This window comes from Zootoca vivipara, chromosome 15 (assembly GCF_963506605.1).
Source record: "Zootoca vivipara chromosome 15, rZooViv1.1, whole genome shotgun sequence".
Taxonomy (NCBI): Eukaryota; Metazoa; Chordata; class Lepidosauria; order Squamata; family Lacertidae; genus Zootoca; species Zootoca vivipara.
Window position 1 is genome coordinate 773,376 of NC_083290.1, and position 20,325 is coordinate 793,700.

Genomic DNA, 20,325 nt, shown 5'->3' on the forward strand with positions numbered 1-20,325 from the left:
TCTGTGAGAGGTAAACTATAGTTCCCAGGTTCCTTTGAGGGAAGTCTTAAATAGAGTGTGCATTGGTCACACCCAGGGAGAGCTTCGCAGCTGAGTGGGGATTCGAACCCAGGTCTCCCAGGCCCTGCCTAGGCCAACACTCTAACCACTATGCCATTCTGGCTCTGCAAAGTGTCTTGCTTTGCAAAATCGCCTGCTCCTTCTGCCCTTCCAGACACTGACCCCTTTGCAAAACTCCCTTCCCCTCCCCACTTTTTTTGGCAATTTTTTATTATTATTTCATTTTATAATGTATATAAAACAGAGAGAACAGTTATGTCAACAGGTGGAAAGTAAAGGATGAAAAACAAAACTATAAAACAGGCACATAGAATGAGCACAGTTGCATGTGGGTGAAAATAACAAAGTCCAAGGAAATAATATCGGTGTTATCTGATTATCAAGTCAAGTTCCAGATTTGCCAGGCTTGTGCCAACAGTTATCTTGAAAAAGATGGTCCCATTGTGCATGTCACAAAGAAATGTCCTCACTGAAATTGCAATCTTTGCGTGATTTTCTCCATTATAGCTCCGTAATGACCAGATCCAGGTGCTGTTTGGGGGAAATTGATATTCTAGATCGATTACAATTGGGGTCTCAGCCTGGCTTTGGCATAGAAACTGCCCGGGTTGCCTTATATAATGACCTCCGTCGGGACAATCTTTGGCGAAAGGGTGGTATATAAATCAGATAAATAATAATAAATAGAATCATAGAATTATAGCGGTGGAAATAAGAATAACAATAGTGAGTGCTACCAAATGGTCAGTGTAATATTTTGGGCTGTTTTCCGTTGAGTTGCAATGACTCTTTGTGCTGCCAAGATCATATATAAGACCAATTCTTTTGACCGGTGCTTTTTTTCTGGGGGGACGCAGGGGGACGCATACCCCTAAACATTTTGTGAATCCAAGTTTGGCCTCATTGAGGACCAGTATTTCAATATGAGTAGGAAAACGAGAGTGCCACTAAACATTTTTTTAAGGAAAAAAAAAGCACTGCTTTTGACAATGTGCCCCCCCCCAAATATCCAATAACATTAATTTTGGACCTTCGTTCCTTTGGTAAGGATTTCTGTCAAGATTAAATTCTGAGGATCTTGCAGCAGTTTATCACCCCACCCCAATAGATGACATGCACAGCACTGGGTTTATTGCAATATTGGGTTTATTGGAGCAATGGATTCAAACTACAAGAAAGAAGATTCCACCTAAACTTTAGGAAGAACTTCCTGACAGTAAGAGCTGTTCAACAGTGGAATTTGCTGCCAAGGAGTGTGGTGGAGTCTCCTTCTTTGGAGGTCTTTAAGCAGAGGCTTGACAGGCATATGTCAAGAATGCTTTGGTGGTGTTTCCTGCTTGGCAGGGGGTTGGACTGGATGGCCCTTGTGGTCTCTTCCAACTCTAGGATTCTATGATTCTATGATTCCCTCTAGCGATGAGCTCCTGCCAAATGGCCCTTCTCATTTCTCCTGCCTCTCCCTTGCAGGAAGCGCAATGCGGCTACACCATCATCCTGATGGCGCTCTTCTGGTGCACAGAGGCTCTGCCGTTGGCCGTCACTGCTCTGCTGCCCGTCCTCCTCTTCCCGCTCATGGGCATCATGGATTCCACCACGGTAAGGAGACGGCCGGACCAAAGAGGCCCTCAGTTTTGCAGCTGGCCAGCCACGCAGGGCTGCCATGACCTGGCGCCAGTCCCAGCCAGGGGAGAACAAAGCATGGCCCTCAATAACCCCTCCAGGGCTGCAGCTTAGCGGGAGAGCATCTGCTTGGCATGCAGAGGGCCCCGGGTTCAATCCCTAATGGTGTCCACAGCTGCCAGTCAGTGGACACAAAACTGAGCCCAGATGAACCAATGTTCTGGCTCAGTATAAGGCAGCTTCTAAGTGTTTCTGAAATATACTCAGAGTCCTGGAGAGCCCTAAACGGCCTCGGTCCTGTATACCTGAAGGAGCGTCTCCACCCCCACCATTCAGCCCGGACACTGAGATCCAGCACTGAGGGCCTTCTGGCGGTTCCCTTATTGCGAGAAGTGAGGTTACAGGGAACCAGACAGAGGGCCTTCTCGGTAGTGGCACCCGCCCTGTGGAACGCCCTCGCCCTCCCAGCAGATCTCAAGGCAAGAAGCAACTATTTTACTTTTGAAATACAACTGAAGGCGGCCCTGTTTAGGGAAGTTTTTAATGTTTGATGCTGTATTGTTTTTAATATTCGGTTGGAAGCCGCCCAGAGTGGCTGGGGAAACCCAGCCAGATGGGTGGGGTATAAATAATAAATGATGATGATGATGATGATGATGATGAATAAAATGCCCCCCAAACCTCAGGCTTTTATATACATTACTAGTGTAATTCAGCCCGTTAAGTAAACGGCTGCTAGAACATCCCGGGGTTCGGAGAAGCGCTTGCTTCCCCCCCCCACCGGGAGCGGTGGTTGGCGGCCGCAGGGAAATGGTAGGTAGAGGGGTGGGAGTGGGGGGAGCGCGCGAGAGAGAGTGCGTTCCAAGTCTCTGCGTCCAATCCCTGTGTCCGTGGGGCACATGTGCAGTAGCGCAAGGGACACAGGGAATACTGGACACAGAGACACTTGCACTTTATTATATAGGATTTACCCAATGAGTCTCGTCTGATTGGCTGATTCTGCTTCCCTCCTGGAGCTTGATTGGTCTTTTCCTGCAAGGCAATCAGTTGTTGAATTCTAGGATCTTACTTGCCTATTATTCTACGATCCAAGCTTAGTACATAACAGTTTCTATTTTAATTAGGCCTTCAGGAGGACTAGAATCTTACTTCGTTTTCAAAATAGCTGTAGCTCTGTGGCAGGACAACTGCTTTGCATGCATAATGCACAATCCCTAGCGTCTCCGGAGGGGCTGGGAAGATCTCTTCTTAGCAGCCCTGGAGAGCTGCTGCCAGTCAGAGTGGACAATACTGAGCTAGATGGACCACTGCAGTGATTAAGTGTAAAGGCAGCTTCCTCTGTTCCTCTTTAAATCAGACCTTCAATTCAGGTATTTAGAAAGCTGGTGTGAGTTTTAATCTGTTTTTAGTTTGCTGTTCTTTAACTTTTTGAAAGTCTTAAATTATTGTTGTTACTTCTTCTTGTGAGTAATATTATTGTCTTATTGTTTTTTGGAAACCATTTTGAGATTTGTTTGGTTTTCTTCATTATCAAGCGGCATATAAATTTCAGTATTTTTATTAATCAAAAAGTGGCCTAGAAACTCTGGCTCAGTGCTAAGAGCGCAAGAGAGGGGGTTATAGCCCCTCCTGGCTGACAATGCCCCCTGCTGCAAATTGAATCCCTGATCTGAACCTCGCGTGGAGTAGAAATTAGTGCTCTCTGCCACAAGACAAAGTTCCAAAAGGTTTTACTGCAAAACAGTCTTAAAATAGTTACAAAACAGAAAGTTGCAAAACGCAAAGTAACACATCGCTCTAAACAAACTCACAATGGGGTCAGTCTTCTTTAAGTCCTCAATTCAGTCCAGGATCTATCCTCTCTCTGGTCTCAGAAAGAGCTCCTGAACAACTTCCTTGTTCAACACTGCGCCTGCTGGTGGTGGTTCCATCTCTTGCTGTGACCGCACCACCACTCAGCGTAGTCACCAAGCCTCTCCTTGCCGCATTTACCTAGAGTTCAACCTCCTGCCTGATGCAAAGCTCTCTGCAGAGCATGTTAAATGCAATGCATTCAAACATAGGCTTTATTAAACTTATATCCTTAACACCCCCCCTCCTTCCTCACAGGTGTGCATGGAGTACCTGAAGGACACCAACATGCTCTTCATCGGGGGGCTGCTGGTGGCCATCGCAGTGGAACACTGGGACCTGCACAAGCGCATTGCCCTCCGCGTCCTGCTGCTCATCGGGGTCCGGCCAGGCCTGTGAGTTGTGCCGCCTGGAAATAGGGAATGAAGAAGAGGGGGAGGCTCTGGAGGCGGCCCAGATTCAGGGCACCCCACCTGCTTTGCATGGTTCAGTGCCTAGTGGCGTCACCATCTCGGGCTGGGAGAAATCCCCCTGCCTCTAAGTCCCTGAAGAGCTGCTGCCAGTTAGTGCAAGCAGCACCATGCCTGACTCAGCATAAGTCAGTTTCCTCCCTATTTAGATCAACCCTGAGTTCAGATCCACGAGGAATGGAATTTTTCCTTTCTTGTATGAGAAGAGCTGTGGCTCAGCAAGAGAGCACCTGCTTTGAACGCAGAAGGCTCCAGGTTCAATCCCTAGTAGCATCTCTGGTCTCCCAGTCCGAAACCCTGGAGAGCTGCTGCCAGTCAGTGCAGGAAATCCCAAGCTAATTGGGCTGAATCGGCACAAGCCAGCTCCCTCCGCTCCATAGCTCAGTGGCAGAGCAGCTGCTTTGCGTGCAGAAGGTCCAGGGTCAACCCCCGCCCTCCCCGGGTTGGAAAGCCCTCTGGAGTGTTTGCTGCCAGCCAGTACAGACAACACTGAGCTGGCTGGGCCAATGATCTAAGTTCCCAAGTTCTCTTTAAACTGGCTCCTAATTCAGAGCCAGGAGGACCGGTGCGTTGTTTTATTCTTAATGTCCGAGACCAGACTGAGGATTACAGCTCTGATGAGGAAGAGTGGGAACCTCGCTCTCGTCTTGCTCTTGACCAGAATCCTGAACAGTGGAGCAGTATATAGATTTAGAGAATTGGTTTGCAGAGGGACATAGTTCAGAAAGCAACAGCTGGGCAGAGCCGAGTGGGGAACAGCTAGGAGAAGCAGAACAGGGAGAGAGAGAGAGAGAGAGAGAGAGAGAGAGAGAGAGAGAGAGAGAGGGAGGGAGGGAGGGAGGGAGGGAGGGAGGGAGGGGGAGAGGGAGAGGGAGAGGGAGAGGGAGAGGGAGAGGGAGAGAGAGAGAGAGAGAGAGAGAGAGAGAGAGAGAGAGAGAGAGAGAGAGAGCGCTGACTCCCCTTGGCTAGATAGTGTGCAGCCTTTATCTCCAAGGGCAAGGAGAGCGGATAAGGTTGCTACGCAGAAGGTTCAGTGGTTAGATCAGGTTGCAAGAATGGGAAGTGCCGGGCACTGGCGGAGGAACAGGGGTGGGGGGGAGGCGTACTACCCCCCGCGGCACGATCCCGATGGGGTGCCATCGCGACTGCCCCCCCCGCACTGGGTGCCACGACCCCGCAGGCAGCGCACCACGCCCCTGGGACTCATGCCACGCCCCTGCGGGCAGCGTGCCTTGCCCCCGGGATGCATGCCATCCACGCCCCCCGCCTGCTCTCTGCCCCCCCCCCCCCGCTGGAGCTTGAAGCTCCACCACTGGTGCCAGGAAGGACTCCGGGGGGGGGGGTAAGGAGGAAAACTTAACTGGGAGCGCCTTCACTCTGAGAATGGCTGCGTTGTTCTTTTGCTGTGATCCTTAAACACTCTTCAACTGGTAAGAGACTCTAATTGCTTTGCTCTGCTGCTCCGTGGCCGAAGAGGGGCAGGGAGCTGTTTCTCCGAAGCCTGACACTTAGGGGCCATGGCAGGTGGCCCCTTGGTTGGCCTCCACCCTCCAGCACCTCCAAGGAGGGCTGAGCCGTCCTGCTCTTGTGGCGAGAGGAGCCGAGGGCCAGCCAAACTCAGGTGCGCTCTCCATCCCTGGCAGGCTCCTGATGGGCTTCATGGCCGTCACGGCCTTCCTCTCCATGTGGATCAGCAACACGGCCACCACGGCCATGATGGTGCCCATTGCCCAAGCCGTCCTGGAGCAGCTGCACAGATCCGAGGTGGAGCGGCTGCAGGCCAAGGAGGCCGTGGCCAAGAAGGGGACCGTCAACGGAGGCTTTGAGCTGCAGGAGACCGCCCACCAGCAAGGTAGGACCCCCGCTTAGCCCTCCTTCCTCTGAAGCCACCAGCGGAAGGACGTCAGAAGAGCCCTAGAGAAGGATCAGGCCAAAGGGGCCTCCATCTAGGCCGGCATCCCGCTCTCTCCAGTTGTCGCTTCCCATTGCCTGGTATTCAGAGGTAGACTGTCCCTGGGCATGGAGGCTCCGCTATTGCAATGGAGCTCCATAAGAAGAGCTGGATTGGGCCATAGAGGGCCTGCCTAGACCAGCCTCCTCTTCTCACAGGGACCAACCAAAAGAGAAGTCCCCAAGCAGGATCTGAGCCCAAGAGCCCCCTTGCTGCCCCCGACTGTAGAGGCAGAGTAGAGCCACCACGTCTGGTAAATGGTGATGGTCTTCTCCCTCCATGAGTCTTTGTTGAATCTCATTTTCCCCACCCATTTTATTGCATTTCTTTCCCACCTTCTTCTCCATGGAGCTCAAAGTGGAAAAACCAACCCTGTGAGGTAGGCTAGGCTGAGAGGCAGTGACTGGCCCCCAAGGGCACCCAGGTCCTAGTCCACCCTGACTGGGGAGTTGACCCCTGGTCTCCATTATTATTATTATTATTATTATTATTATTATTATTATTACTATTATTATTATTCATTAATACCCTGCCCATCTGGCTGGGTTGCCCCAGCCCCTCTGGGCAGCTTCCAACACTAATAATAATAATAATAATAATAATAATAATAATAATAATAATAATGAATCAAACTTTAAGGGTAACAATCAGATCCTATATAAAAAGTCACAATAACTTTAAAATAAACAACTTCTACCAAATAAAGCAATATGCAATAATGCATTAGAATCCAATAGTAAACACTAAAATTAAACACCAAGTAATAATGAAACTGTTTACACTTATCAATTACAATAAAGAATTACTCCTCTATAATTGATAAAAATAGCAGCAAATCACAATACAGAAAATACCACAAATCATACAATACGATGTAAAAGGATTAAATTAAGAAACAAGGTCCTAGCTCAATGCTCTAACCCAGGGGTCAGCAAACTTTTTCAGCAGGGGGTCTATTGTCCCTTTGTGGGGGGCTGGACTATATTTTTTTAAAAAAATATGAACGAATTCCTATGCCCCACAAATAACCCAGAGATGCATTTTAAATAAAAGGACACATTCTACTTATGTAAAAACATGCTGATTCCCGGACCGTCCGTGGGCCGGATTGAGACGGCGATTGGGCCGCATCCGGCCCCCGGGCCTTAGTTCTGCTCTAACCACTAGGCTAGCGCTGCCTCTCTCCCAACCTTGCTTGGGCCAACCTCTCTCCCTTACTGCCCCTCTCTCCCCCTCGCCAACCCCACTCCTGCCTCCCGCAGTCAACGGACACGTAGTGACGGTGGAGAAGGAGAAAGTGTCCCGCGAGCAGGAGCAGCTGGAGAAGAAGCACCTGACCTTCTGCAAGGGAATGAGCCTCTCGGTGTGTTACGCGGCCAGCATTGGGGGAATCGCCACCCTGACGGGGACCACGCCCAACCTGGTGATGAAGGGGCAGATGGACGAGTGAGTACCAAGGCAGGCCCCATCCCAGAGACCCCCGAAGAGTGCAGCTCGCCTCCCCACCCCACCCCCTTCCATGGCAAGCAGGGGGTGGCAGGGGAAAGCCTGGTGGGTTCTGCATTGTTGTTGAGTCGTTTAGTTGTGTCCGACTCTTCGTGACCCCATGGACGCCAGGCACTCCTGTCTTCCACTGCCTCCCGCAGTTTGGTCAAACTCATGTTGGTAGCTTTGAGAACACTGTCCAACCATCTTGTCCTCTGTCGTCCCCTTCTCCTTGTGCCCTCCATCTTTCCCAACATCAGGGACTTTCCCAAGGATTCTTCTCTGAGGTGGCCAATGTATTGGAGCCTCAGCTTCACGATCTGTCCTTCCAGTGAGCACCCAGGGTTGATTTCTTTCAGAATGGAGAGGTTTGATCTTCTTGCAGTCCATGGGACTCTCAAGAGTCTCCTCCAGCACCGTAATTCAAAAGCATCAATTCTTCGGCGATCAGCCTTCTTTATGGTCCAGCTCTCACTTCCATACATCACTACTGGGAAAACCATAGCTTTAACTATACGGACCTTTGTCGGCAAGGTGATGTCTCTGCTTTTTAAGATGCTGTCTAGGTTTGTCATTGCTTTTCTCCCAAGAAGCAGGCGTCTTTTAATTTCGTGACTGCTGTCACCATCTGCAGTGATCAAGGAGCCCAAGGGTTCTGCATTAGCCTTAGAATTAAAGAGGGAGGACGACATTTGTAGTCACAGTCTGCACTTCTATACTGATTCTGTGAACCAAAACCCAGTCAAAATGCTATTCTAGGCTGCATCCACATGCCCAGATCTAGGGAGGTCGTGACCTTGCTCTCTTCTGCCTTGGCCAGGACAGCCCTGGAAGACAGTGTCCAGTTCTGGGTGCCGCAATTTAGGAAGGATGTTGGCAAGCTGGAAGGTGGGCAGAGGAGGGCGACCGAGATGGAACACTTCCTGGGCAGATTTTAAGCAAACTCTCCCCTGCTCACGATGGTTTAGCTGTGATTCCTGCATTACAGGTGGGGGTGGGGTGGGGACTAGGTGACTCTTTTTTGGGGGGGTTCCTTCCGGTTCTATGACCCCCATTTGTTCTCTGCTTGAGCTACCACTGTATTCTGCTCTGGTCAGACCTCACCTGGAGTACTGTGTCCAGTTCTGGGCACCACTGTTCAAGAAGGATACTGACAAGCTGGAACGTGTCCAGAGGAGGGCAACCAAAATGGTCAAAGGCCAGGAAATGATGCCTTATGAGGAACGGCTTAGGGAGCTGGATATGTTTAGTCTGGAGAAGAAGGTTAAGGGGTGATATGATAGCCATGTTCAAATATATAAAAAGGATGTCATATGGAGGAGGGAGAAAGGTTGTTTTCTGCTGCTCCAGAGAAGCGGACACGGAGCAATGGATTCAAACTTCAAGAAAGAAGATTCCACTTAAACATGAGGAAGAACTTCCTGACAGTAAGAGCTGTTCGGCAGTGGAATTTGCTACCAAGGAGTGTGGTGGAGTCTCCTTCTTTGGAGGTCGTTAAGCAGAGGCTTGACAGGCATATGTCAAGACTGCTTTGGTGGTGTTTCCTGCTTGGCAGGGGGTTGGACTGGATGGCCCTTGTGGTCTCTTCCAACTCTATGATTCTATCATAGCTGCCAAGTTTTCCCTTTTCTCGCGAGGAAGCCTATTCAGCATAATGGAAAATCCCTTAAAAAAAGGGATAACTTGGCAGCTATGGATTCTATGATTCTACACTCAGAAGGAGAAGGACAAGACCCTGACTCAGAACCAGGGATGGATGAGACCCTGTCCATTTCAGCTTCTCGTTGTATTGGTTTGGTTAAAGAGAGCTGCCTGTCGGGGAATGTTTAGCTGCAATTTTTGTCATGTATAGAAGTGTTTTCTACATGTCCCACAAGTATTTCTCTACTTCCCCATCATGAAGTATCAAAGCAGTGTGCAATATTATTAACTGTGTGATTCCTGTATGGCAGGGATTGGACGAGATCACCCGTGCGATCCCTTCTAAATCGACTATTCCCTTATTCCTCCATATTTTGCAATGCGATTCTGCAAATGAACAAAACGCACGCACTGTGGGGAGGGGGAAAGTGTGCAATAATGAAAATGCACGGGGTTGGGGACATGCAGACCCACCTCCCCACCTCCAAGCCAACGCTGCTCGCGTTTCACGGCTCCCCTTTCTCCTCGCCAGCCTCTTCCCCGACAACGACAACGTGGTCAACTTTGCCTCGTGGTTCAGCTTCGCCTTCCCCACCATGGTGCTCCTGCTGTTCCTCTCCTGGGTCTGGCTGCTGCTGATGTTCCTGGGCGTGGAGTAAGTCAAGACCCAAGGGGGATATTGGGGTGGGGGTGGGGGGTAGGAGAAACCCACCTGGAAGAGGGTCACTCCCGTTTCTCCACCCAAGACTGGCATGGAAAAAAGAGAGGCAAAATTCTAGTCCTTATGCCTTATGCAGAGTCAGACCATGAGCCCATTAACCTCAGGGCTGCCTGCACTGACTGGCAGCCGTGGCTTGCCAGGCAGGGAGTCTCTCCCATCCCCGCCCTGGGACTGAGCCGTCTGCATGCAATACAGGGGCTCTGTCCCTCAGCTACGGACTTTTCAGTGTAGCTGATGTATGGCAATTTCCTGTAATCCAAAATCGGGTTGGGGTAGGGGGTGAGTCTGAGGCCCCCAGGGAGCTGCTGCCAGCCAGAGCAGACAATGCAAGGCTAAGTGAGCAAAGGGTGAGCGGGTCTAAGGTAGCTGCTAAGGTTCATATGTTTGGCCCAGTGACACCCACTCTGCCCAGCTGGCTAGGTCTTCTTTTAAAGACTGGTCACAAGGCATTATACTCAATGTTGGAGAGACATTAGGCTCTGCCAGCCACACACCAGCTCACGGCTATCTTTCTATCTATCAGTCTATCAGTGCTCTCATAAAATTTATACTGTACTCTGCTGTACTTTATTTCCACGGGTGTCAAACACAAGGCCCGGGGGCCTAATCCGGCCCGCCAGACCTCGTCATGTGGCCCGCGTAGCCGCTGCCAACAGTAGCCGCTGACAGTAGTTCTGGAGCCTGCGATTGGCCGAGGGTCAAAACCGGGGGCGGGGCTGCAGGCGGAGGCCGGGGCGCTGGAGCCGCGCTGATGGCCTTGGCCAGGGAATTTCAATTTCGAATGAGGCTGAGGGAGGCGGTGGCACAGCGGCCAGACGGGGAAGTGAGATGCAGGAGGAGGAGGAGGAAGCCTGCCGAGGAGGTAGGAAAGCCCTACAGGCGCCGCCGGCAAAGTTGGTGCCAGGACGGAGCAGCGTTGCATTTTTTTTTTTGGCGGGCTTTGCTGTTGTCTCCGAGAGTGAGTGAGGCGGCACTGGGGAGCTGCCGCCTGCCGCCTCCCTTCCTCTCCTCGGCTGCATCCGGGAGGTGGGAGAGCGAGCGGGCGAAAGGGACGCGGAGTGAGCCTGAGGGCGAAGCGCAACAGCCGCTCTCTTGATGGAGCCGGGTTTCTCTTTCCTCTTCCCCCGTTTTCTCCTCATAGACACTCGGGAGGGTGCCTGGCTTTTGCTCTGCCCCCCACCCCCGAGCCGCCCTTTGGCTTCTCATTTCCGGCGGAGCTGCTCCCCGGGGGGCGGCCGGGAGGGAGGCGGCGGCGACGGCACAGGTTCCTGCTCTTCCCGCTCTGCCGCCACCTCCTCTCAGCCCCTCGTGATGTAGGGCTCCAGATGGAGTCGCCTCGCGGTTTGAGTAGGTGGGAGGGGAATTTTTTTTGGGGGGGGAGGTTTTCAAGCCTCCTCTGCCTGCAGTCCCGGTAGGGAGAGGCGGCGGCGAAGACGACAACAGCGCGGGTGGGGGGAAGAGCAGCTCTGAGGCGAAGATGCACGTCCGCTGGGGCTGCCGCCGCCTTCCTCCTCGGGAAATCCGCTGCCCTCCCTCAGCGCGAGGGGAAGGGACTCTGGCGCTGAGGAGGGAGGATGCAAAAGCAAAGCAGGGAGTTGGCGCTGCACCGCATGTTCCTGCCCCTCTCCAAAGCATGGGGTGGGTTGCAGCGTGTGCCATCCTGCCTAGCGGGGTTTGGGTGTGCGCAGGGCGGGAGAGGGAAGCCCTCTTTCCATCTGCAGGCTTTTAATCCCAGCAGTGGCTTTCTCCTTCCTGCCGAAGGTTTAGTTGAGCGCCCCCCCCCCCCGGAAGCCATCGATCCCCACCTTTTGTTCAAATTTCCCTCGTTTACATCCCCTCCCACACACGCGCCACGACGCAGGAATGTGATCCGCGTGGGGGCGGGAATGACCTTACATTATTACAAAAAACAGTAATAATTGAATGCAGTGACAATAATTTATGATAATAAAGAGTGGACACATAGTCCTACAGACACAACCGGCCCTTTGAGGGTGACCAAACTGCTGATGCGGTCCCCCGATGAATTTGAGTTTGACACCCCTGATTTATACTGTACCTCAAGATTAACCTAAAACTGTCAATAAGTGAAAGTAACAATAGACTAAAAGCAGATTAAAACTTGCATCGGACTTCTAAGCATCTGGACAGGTTTGTCTAAATGAAATTGTCTTGAGCAGGCGCCGAAAAAAGGTACAGTGAAGACGCCTGCTGGATATCAATAGGCAAGGAGTTCCAAAGTGCAGCCACACTAAAAGGGCCATTTATTTCAAATACGGAACAGGGGTCTATGTGTCCCGAATCACAACGCAGATCAAAGCGGCCAAATGGGTGTACATGGGGTCAGGTGAACTTACAGGTCAGCTTGCCCCAAGTTGTGAAAAGGGTTTGCACCCAAAGAGTAACACCTTGAACTTGGTCCATGATGAGCAGCCTGTGCAAATCTCAAATCTCACGGCCATCAGCAATTATGCTGCAGCATCCCACACTAAATGCAATTTCCGGATCGAGCTCGAGGGGAGTCCTACATGGAGCGCATTGCAGCAATCCAATCTCAAAGGAACCAGGGCACAAATGACTGCGGCAATTTTTTTTGCTGCCAGAGCTGTGCTTGGTCAAAGGCACTTCTGGCCGCGGAGGCTACCCGAGTCTCTAGGGACGGAGCTGGACCCAGAAGCAGGGAACGGCCCCTCTTAAATGGGTTTTGTCCCCCAGGGGAACCACACCCACACACCCACCCCATCTTATTTCTCTCTGCCTTTCCAGCTTCCGGAAGAACTTTGGGTGCGGCACCAACGATTCGGAGAAGGCAGGCTCTCAGATGGCCTACCGCATCATCAAGAACCAGCACCAGGCGCTGGGGCCCATGAAGTTCTCCGAAATCACCGTCCTGGTCCTCTTCGTCATCCTGGTGCTGCTCTGGTTCACCCGGGAGCCGGGCTTCATGCCGGGATGGGCGAGTGCCGCCTTCACCAAGGACGGGAAGAGGTGAGAGAGGGGCGCCCCTTCCCTGCTCCTTCCTGCCCTGGCCTAGAAATGCCCTGCCTGCTTGTGGGTTTCCCTCGGGGGCATCTGGTTGGCCACAGGAAAGAGAGTAGGAAACTGGGCTAGAGGGGGCCCTTTTGCAGCTAGGCTCTTTTTTGTAGAACCTCCAGCTCCAGAGGCAGTCTATCTGGACCTCCAGGTTCTATGGGGCATTTGACCGCTGTGAGACTAGAATGCTGGGCTAGAGTGGCTCCCTCAGCCAGACTCGTCTTGTGACCCTCGCCTGCGGTGTCCATCCTTTCCCCGCAGCTACGTCACTGATGCCACGGTGGTCATCTTCATTTCGATGCTGCTGTTCCTCATCCCCTCGGAGGTGCCCAGATGCGGCTTCCGGAGCAGCACCCCACCAGGAGGTGAGCAATGATGCCCGCAGGCTGCCCCCGCCTAACCTGCAAGTGGTTCGCAGAATTGCAGAGGTGGGAGGGACCCCCAAAGGCCATCTAGTCCAGCCCCAGGGACTCACAGACCCTTTGCATTGCAGGGCAGATCCGGGTGACCCCGCCCCTCCTGGACTGGCCAACCGTCAATCAGAAGATGCCCTGGAACATCGTCATCCTCTTGGGAGGAGGCTTTGCCTTGGCCAAAGGCAGTGAGGTGATTGTTGTTGTTGTTGTTGTTGTTGTTGTTATTGGTGTTTTTTTCTGGGGAGATGCAGGGGTACGCATACCCGTAAACATTTTGTGAACCTTTGTACTTTTGTCCATTTACTGTACAGTGATACCTTAGTTTGCAACCATAATTTGTTCTGGAGGTCCGGTTGTAAACCAAAACAGGTTGTAACCCAAGACACACTTTCGCCAATGGGGCCTCCCCCCCAAAAATGAGTTGAAATCTTAAAAAAGGGATCCAGGTGGCACTGATGGTTAAACCACAGAGTCTAGGGCTTGCTGATCAGAAGGTCGGCGGTTCGAATCCCTGCAACGGGGTGAGCTCCCGTTGCTCAGTCCCAGCTCCTGCCAACCTAGCAGTTCGAAAGCACATCAAAAAGTGCAAGTAGATAAATAGGTATTGCTCCGGCGGGAAGGTAAACGGCGTTTCCGTGCGCTGCTCTGGTTCGCCAGAAGCAGCTTTGTCATGCTGGCCACATGACCCAGAAGCTGTCTGCAGACAAACGCCGGCTCCCTCGGCCTATAGAGCGAGATGAGCGCCGCAACCCCAGAGTCGGACACGACTGGACCTGATGGTCAGGGGCCCCTTTACCTTTACCTTTACCTAATCTTAAAAAAGGGACACATGCTTCATGGTTTGACGTGGTTGTAATCCAAAACGGTTGCAAACCAAGGTACCCTTGTATCCCCCCCCCCGATTTGAACTATAAAATGGTGATTTTCTTAAGTCAAAATGAGAGTACCCCTAAACATTTTTTTAGGCTGAGCGGGAGAGGGCCTGGCCCATGGTCACACTCAGTGAGCTTTATAGCCAAGTGAGGGATTTGAACCCTGGTCTCTCCCAGGTGCCTAGTCTGATGCTCTAACCACTACACCGCCACTGTCTCTCACTGTCCCACGAGGTCCCACCGAGATGGGTCAGTGACTTGACTCAGATGAACATCGGCAATGACTCATCCAAAGCACTAGGGGGCGCCCAAGCAGCGCTGAACTGGCACGAGCTGCCATTCGAGGGATGATTGACGTGGCTGCTCTATTATCCCCCTGGGAAGCTCAGCTGCAGCAATATTATTTTAGGAGCCCACCCTACACTTGGGGCTGTAGGTTGCTCTTAATTGCTGCAAGACACCGCAGTGTTTTTTTTTTTAATTACTGCAAGACACCGCAAAACCTTATCGTGTTGGGTGGTTAAGAAATAAAAATCATAGAACGGGAGAGTTGGAAGGGACCTCCAGGGTCTAGTCCTGCCATACAGGAATCTCAGCCGAAGCAGAGTAGGGGAGCCACGTTTGCGTGAGAAGCCACGGTCTGCGGTCCTCTGTCTGGTCCACCATCAATGACACCCCCCCCCACACACATACACACCTGTCCTTTTTCCTTCCAGGCGTCTGGCCTGTCCAAATGGCTGGGGAGCAAGCTGACCCCCCTAGAGACCATCCCTCACCCAGCCATCGCCTTTGTGCTCTGCCTGCTCGTTGCCGTCTTCACCGAGTGCACCAGCAATGTGGCCACCACCACCCTCTTCCTGCCCATCCTGGCTTCCATGGTAAGCGCGGCCAAAAGGAAGGACTCGTTCGCGCAGCAAAAAGGGTTGACCTGCGGAACTCCCTCCCCCAGGAGGCGGCTATGTTCCACCGGCTTGGAGGGGTTCCAAAGAGGGTTGGAGACCTTCGCAGAGGAGGAGGAGGAGGAGAGGACTATGGGTGGCCAACAGGGGCTGCGCTCTGCCCCCATAGTTGGAGGCCACAATGCTTCTGCATGCCAGTTGCTAGAGAAACACAGGAAGGAAGAGGTGCTCGCATGCTCGGATCCTGCTTGCGGGTTTCCCATTGGGGCATCTGCAAGGACGGAGGCAGGACTAGACAGTGATCCAGCTCTTCTTACGGAGGTTTCTTGTGATAGCAGAACCTCCATGCCCAGGGACAGTCTACCTCTGAATCTCAGACAATGGGGAAGGACAACTGGAGAGTTCCTGCTGCTTGTGGGCTTCTTGGGGCCCCCTTTGGCCTAATCCAGCCAGACACACACACCCCAACCTCCTCCTGTCTTTTGTTGCCCCCCCACCCCCACCCCCAGGCTCAGGCCATCTGCCTCAACCCCCTCTACGTGATGTTGCCTTGCACCCTGTCCGCCTCTCTGGCCTTCATGCTCCCGGTGGCCACCCCTCCCAACGCCATCGTCTTCTCCTATGGGCAGCTGCGTGTCATAGACATGGTGAGTGAGTGTCACGCCGTTGTAGGGTTGGAAGGGACCCTCTGGGGTCATCTAGTCCAGCCCCCGCAAAGCTTGTGTCATCACTTCGGGCTCTGCCCTTCCAGGTGCTTCCCAGGGCGGGGGGGGGCGGGGGGGCGCAGAGAGAGATGGGTGGTTGTCGAGTGCAGCGCCCTCTAGTGGCCCCGCCTGCAGTGGTGTCCGGTTGCCTATTCAGACTGGTGAGGAGGCAGCGGCCAACAGTGGGCAGAGCCAAGGCCAACGAGAGGCGGAGCCAACTCATTCCAGCTTTGCCCCCCATCCTCCTCCCAAGAGGAAGGTGGAAGGAAGCACAGTCATATATCAAGGCACATCTAGGATGGCTGCTCTTTCTTGGGGCAAGGGCTGTAGCTCCGTGGGTAGAGCCCCTGCTTGGCATGCAGAAGGTCCCAGGTCTAGTTCCGCACAGCATCTCCAGGGAGAGTTGGGAAAGACTCCCTGCCGGTAATCTTCTGCCTGACGGTGTAGACAATTCTGTTTCGGGCAGCTTCCTAGGTCCTTGTTTAAATCAGCCTTTAATTGACAACCATGAGGACTAGGGTCTTAACTTTGTTTTAGGAGGGAAGTGCCGTAGGCTCCATGGGATAGAGCCCCTGCTTGGCATGCAGAAGGCCCATGCTTCAATCCCCAGTATCTATGGAGCAGGTTCAGAAGGCCCCTTCCCTGAAACCCTGAAGAGCTGCTGCCAGTCAGCGTAGGCAGAACTGAGCTAGGATGCTGATGATACCCAGCTCTACCTCTCTTTTAAATCAGAACCAGTGAAGGCGGTGAAGGTCCTGTGTGAGTGCTTGGAGGCGGTTGGAGGATGGATGGCGGCTAACAGATTGAGATTGAATCCTGACAAGACAGAAGTACTGTTTGTGGGGGACAGGAGGCGGGTGGGTGTGGAGGACTCCCTGGTCCTGAATGGGGTAACTGTGCCCCTGAAAGACCAGGTGCGCAGCCTGGGAGTCATTTTAGACTCACAGCTGTCCATGGAGGCACAGGTCAATTCTGTGTCCAGGGCAGCTGTCTATCAGCTCCATCTGGTACGCAGGATGAGACCCTACCTGCCTGCAGACTGTCTCGCCAGAGTGGTGCATGCTCTAGTTATCTCTCGCTTGGACTACTGCAATGCGCTCTACGTGGGGCTACCTTTGAAGGTGACCCGGAAACTACAACTAATCCAGAATGCGGCAGCTAGACTGGTGACTGGGAGCGGCCGCCAAGACCACATAACACCGGTCCTGAAAGACCTACATTGGCTCCCAGTACGTTTCCGAGCACAATTCAAAGTGTTGGTGTTGACCTTTAAAGCCCTAAACGGCCTCGGTCCGGTATACCTGAAGGAGCGTCTCCACCCCCATCGTTCTGCCCGGACACTGAGGTCCAGCTCCGAGGGCCTTCTGGCGGTTCCCTCACTACGAGAAGCCAAGTTACAGGGAACCAGGCAGAGGGCCTTCTCGGTAGTGGCACCCACCCTGTGGAATGCCCTCCCACCAGAGGTCAAAGAGAACAACAATTACCAGACCTTTAGAAGGCATCTCAAGGCAGCCCTGTTTAGGGAAGCTTTTAATGTTTGATGGATTTCTGTATTTTAATGTTTGATGGATTTCTGTATTTTAGAATTTCTGTTTTGTTGGAAGCCGCCCAGAGTGGCTGGGGGAACCCGGCCAGATGGGCGGGGTATAAATAATAAATTATTATTATTATTATTATTATTATTATTATTATTATTATTATTATTATTATTATAGGATCTGTCTGACTCACTCTGCGGCCTCTTCTGGCATCCTGATCTCCTCTCCTTGTGTCCCCAGGTCAAAGCTGGCTGCATGCTGAACTTACTGGGGGTCTTGACCATCACCCTGGCCATCAACACCTGGGGCTTCCCCCTCTTTGACCTCCACAATTTCCCAAACTGGGCAAACGGCACCGCAGGTCAATGCTGAGCCCGGGGACAAGACTCTCTCTCAAATGCGCTTCGGATCCTCGTGTGGCAACTGCTATGCTCTGCTGAGGGACCGGCTCGCTTGGGGGGCCATTGAGGTGCAAACTCAGCCTTCCCAGGCCGGCAGCGGCAACTGTGGACGGGGCTCCCCTTCCTCCCTCACTGGGATTTCTTCTGCCCCAGTTGTAGCTGGAAGCTCCCTCCAGGCATCCGTGTGGGGCTTAGCAGTGGGGCAGCTCACCTCACAGACGCAGCATTGTGGGGCAGAAAAGAAATGGCCCCCTCCACCCAGCACCATCTTCCCTGGGCAACACACCACAGAATCATAAAGTTGGGAGGGACACCCAGGGGCCATCCAGTCCAGCCCCCTGCAATCCAGGAATTACTTCTCAAGAATCCCTGGCAGGCGCCCGTCCAACTTCTGTTTAAAAGCCTCCAGAGAAGGGGAGCCCGCCCCCTCCTGGGGTCATGGAATTGTGGATTAGAGAGGGACCCCCCAAGGGTCATTTAGTCCAACCCCTGCAATGCAGGACAATTTCATCAGGCGCAGAGTGCCAGGGTGTCTGGGTGTGTCTTTGTGCCGCTGTTGCTGCGGAGTAGTTCTGTGTGAGCCACAACAGCGGACAGGCAGAGCCAAGACCCCCCCCAACCTCCTTGTGACCCCACCAGTCGCTGGGCACCCTGGTCATCGTGCCTATTGGTGCCTGCCAGCTTCCAAGGAGGTCGGGCTTCCAGGCCCCTGGGAAAAACACAACAGCTCTTTTGTGCAATAAAAGTGTGGGCCAAAACTGTATTGTGATTGTTCTGCTGAGTTTAAGGGGGTCCGTGGATCACACACAGTCACACACATACACAGAGTCTACTTAAAGCACTTTTATCTCACTTCAGCCAAATAATAATAATCCATAGTACCTCACAAATATCAGTGATAACAGCCTCTGAGCTCAAGTTTTACAGACACGACACAGAAGGAAAGAGTGTCCGGAGGGAAGAAGAAAAAAGCAAGCTCTGGCACTAGTTCTTATCTATGGTTATCAGGGCCGGATTTAGGTTTGATGAGGCTCTAAGCTCCTGAAGGGAATGGGGCCCTTTATATGTCCAGCTGTGCTTTGTCAACAACAAAAGTGTTGCTGTTTTTTGTGTTGAATAGATGCTATATGGTAATTTGTGAACCTAATAGGTATCTCAAGCCATTTGCCCATGTTGCCATGCAACCAGTCCATGCAGAATGTAGGCACCCTATATATAGAAAGGAGAAAACCAGTGATATTTGGGGAGCAGGCTAGCAGGCGGGGCCCATGACTTACACCATAGGAGCCTACACAACACAAAACACTGTTGTTGTATGTGGGCTTTATTTTATTTGTTTTTTATCTTATATGTTGGAAATGTACATCCAGGTTTCCCTCCCCCCTTTAAATTGTTTTGGGGGCCCCGAGAGAGTGGGGCCCTGAGCTAGAGCTTGTTTAGCTTCTACGTCAATCCGCCACTGATGGTTCTGCATTTCCTTACATTCATAGCCCATCTTTCCTCCACGGAGCTCAAGGTGGCCTTTGTGATTTGCCTCCTCTCACAACAACCCTGCGAGGGAGGTTATGCTGAGAAAGGAAGAGGCTGTGAGACTGGCCCCCACGGTCTTCCAGCGGAAGCCACGTGGCCGAGTGGGGATTTGAACCCTGGTCTCTCTCAGGTCCTAGTCCGGCCCTCTAACCCAGGCAATCCCAAACTGCGGCCCTCCAGATGTTTTGGCCTACAACTCCCATGATCCCTCGCTAACAGGACCAGTGGTCGGGGAAGATGGGAATTGTAGTCCAAAACATCTGGAGGGCCGAAGTTTGGGGGTGCCTGCTCTAACCACTACACCACTGCTGCCTGGACCTCGCTCACCCAGGAGGCAGTGACAGCCAACAACTCGGATAGCTTTAAAAGAGGATGGGGCAGATTCATGGATGGAGAGGGCTATGGATGGCTCTGCTCCTCGGACTCCCCATTTGGAGGCAGCGAAGCTTCTGACTCCCAGTTGCTGGAAGCCAAAGGAGGGGAGAGGGCTCTGGGGCTCGGATCCTGTTTGCCTGTTTCCCATGCCGGCTCCTGGCTGGCCCTGTGAGGACAGGAGGCTGGAGCAGGTGGGCTCCAGCAAGCTCTTACCTTCTTACCTCCATGACACGATCCTTTGCTTGTACACAGTTTGTGAGTTGACCATCCTTTAAAGTTCAGCTCACCCCTTTTCTTTATTAGTTTGCAAGATTTTAAAGCAAGTTTGCATGAAAATTCACGCACAATTTTGTACGCCTCTCTTCTGAACTAGGCAGGTTTGTTCAATATATTCATCCTCTTCCCCCCCCCCAAGCCATCCTCCCTAATTTAATGTGTGTTTGCACATGGTTTCCCTTAAATGCATGCACTTTTATACACTTTTAAAAAAAATTAAAAAGCTACTTTGCAAAATTCAGAAACGATGGTCATCTTCTGATGTTCTTATATTTTACATATTTTTTCGCTGTTCCAGTGCTTTTTTTTCTTTAAAAAAATGTTTAGGGGTACTCTCATTTTGACTAAAAAATAAATCATTTTATAGTTCAAATCGGGGGAAATGAATACAGTAAATGGACAAAAGTACAAAGATTCACAAAATGTTTAGGGGTATGCATACCCTTGTGTGTCCCCCTGAAAAAAAGCACTGGTTCTGCCTA

At 52.1% G+C, this 20,325-nt stretch overlaps 1 protein-coding gene across 1 annotated transcript in view; it reads left to right on the forward strand.

Annotated features, from left to right (window-relative positions):
- The window catches only part of SLC13A2 (solute carrier family 13 member 2), a 36,600-nt gene extending 16,534 nt beyond the window's left edge, over positions 1–20,066 (forward strand). Inside the window, exons 2-12 of the mRNA XM_060268618.1 lie at positions 1,528–1,656; positions 3,790–3,926; positions 5,645–5,853; positions 7,215–7,398; positions 9,611–9,733; positions 12,566–12,787; positions 13,094–13,197; positions 13,326–13,438; positions 14,837–14,998; positions 15,529–15,666; positions 17,502–20,066. Coding sequence (XP_060124601.1) covers positions 1,528–1,656; positions 3,790–3,926; positions 5,645–5,853; positions 7,215–7,398; positions 9,611–9,733; positions 12,566–12,787; positions 13,094–13,197; positions 13,326–13,438; positions 14,837–14,998; positions 15,529–15,666; positions 17,502–17,633 — 1,653 coding nt within the window. The 3' untranslated portion in view covers positions 17,634–20,066. The remainder of the gene's footprint in view (positions 1–1,527; positions 1,657–3,789; positions 3,927–5,644; positions 5,854–7,214; positions 7,399–9,610; positions 9,734–12,565; positions 12,788–13,093; positions 13,198–13,325; positions 13,439–14,836; positions 14,999–15,528; positions 15,667–17,501) is intronic.
- The last annotated feature ends 259 nt before the right edge of the window (positions 20,067–20,325 follow it).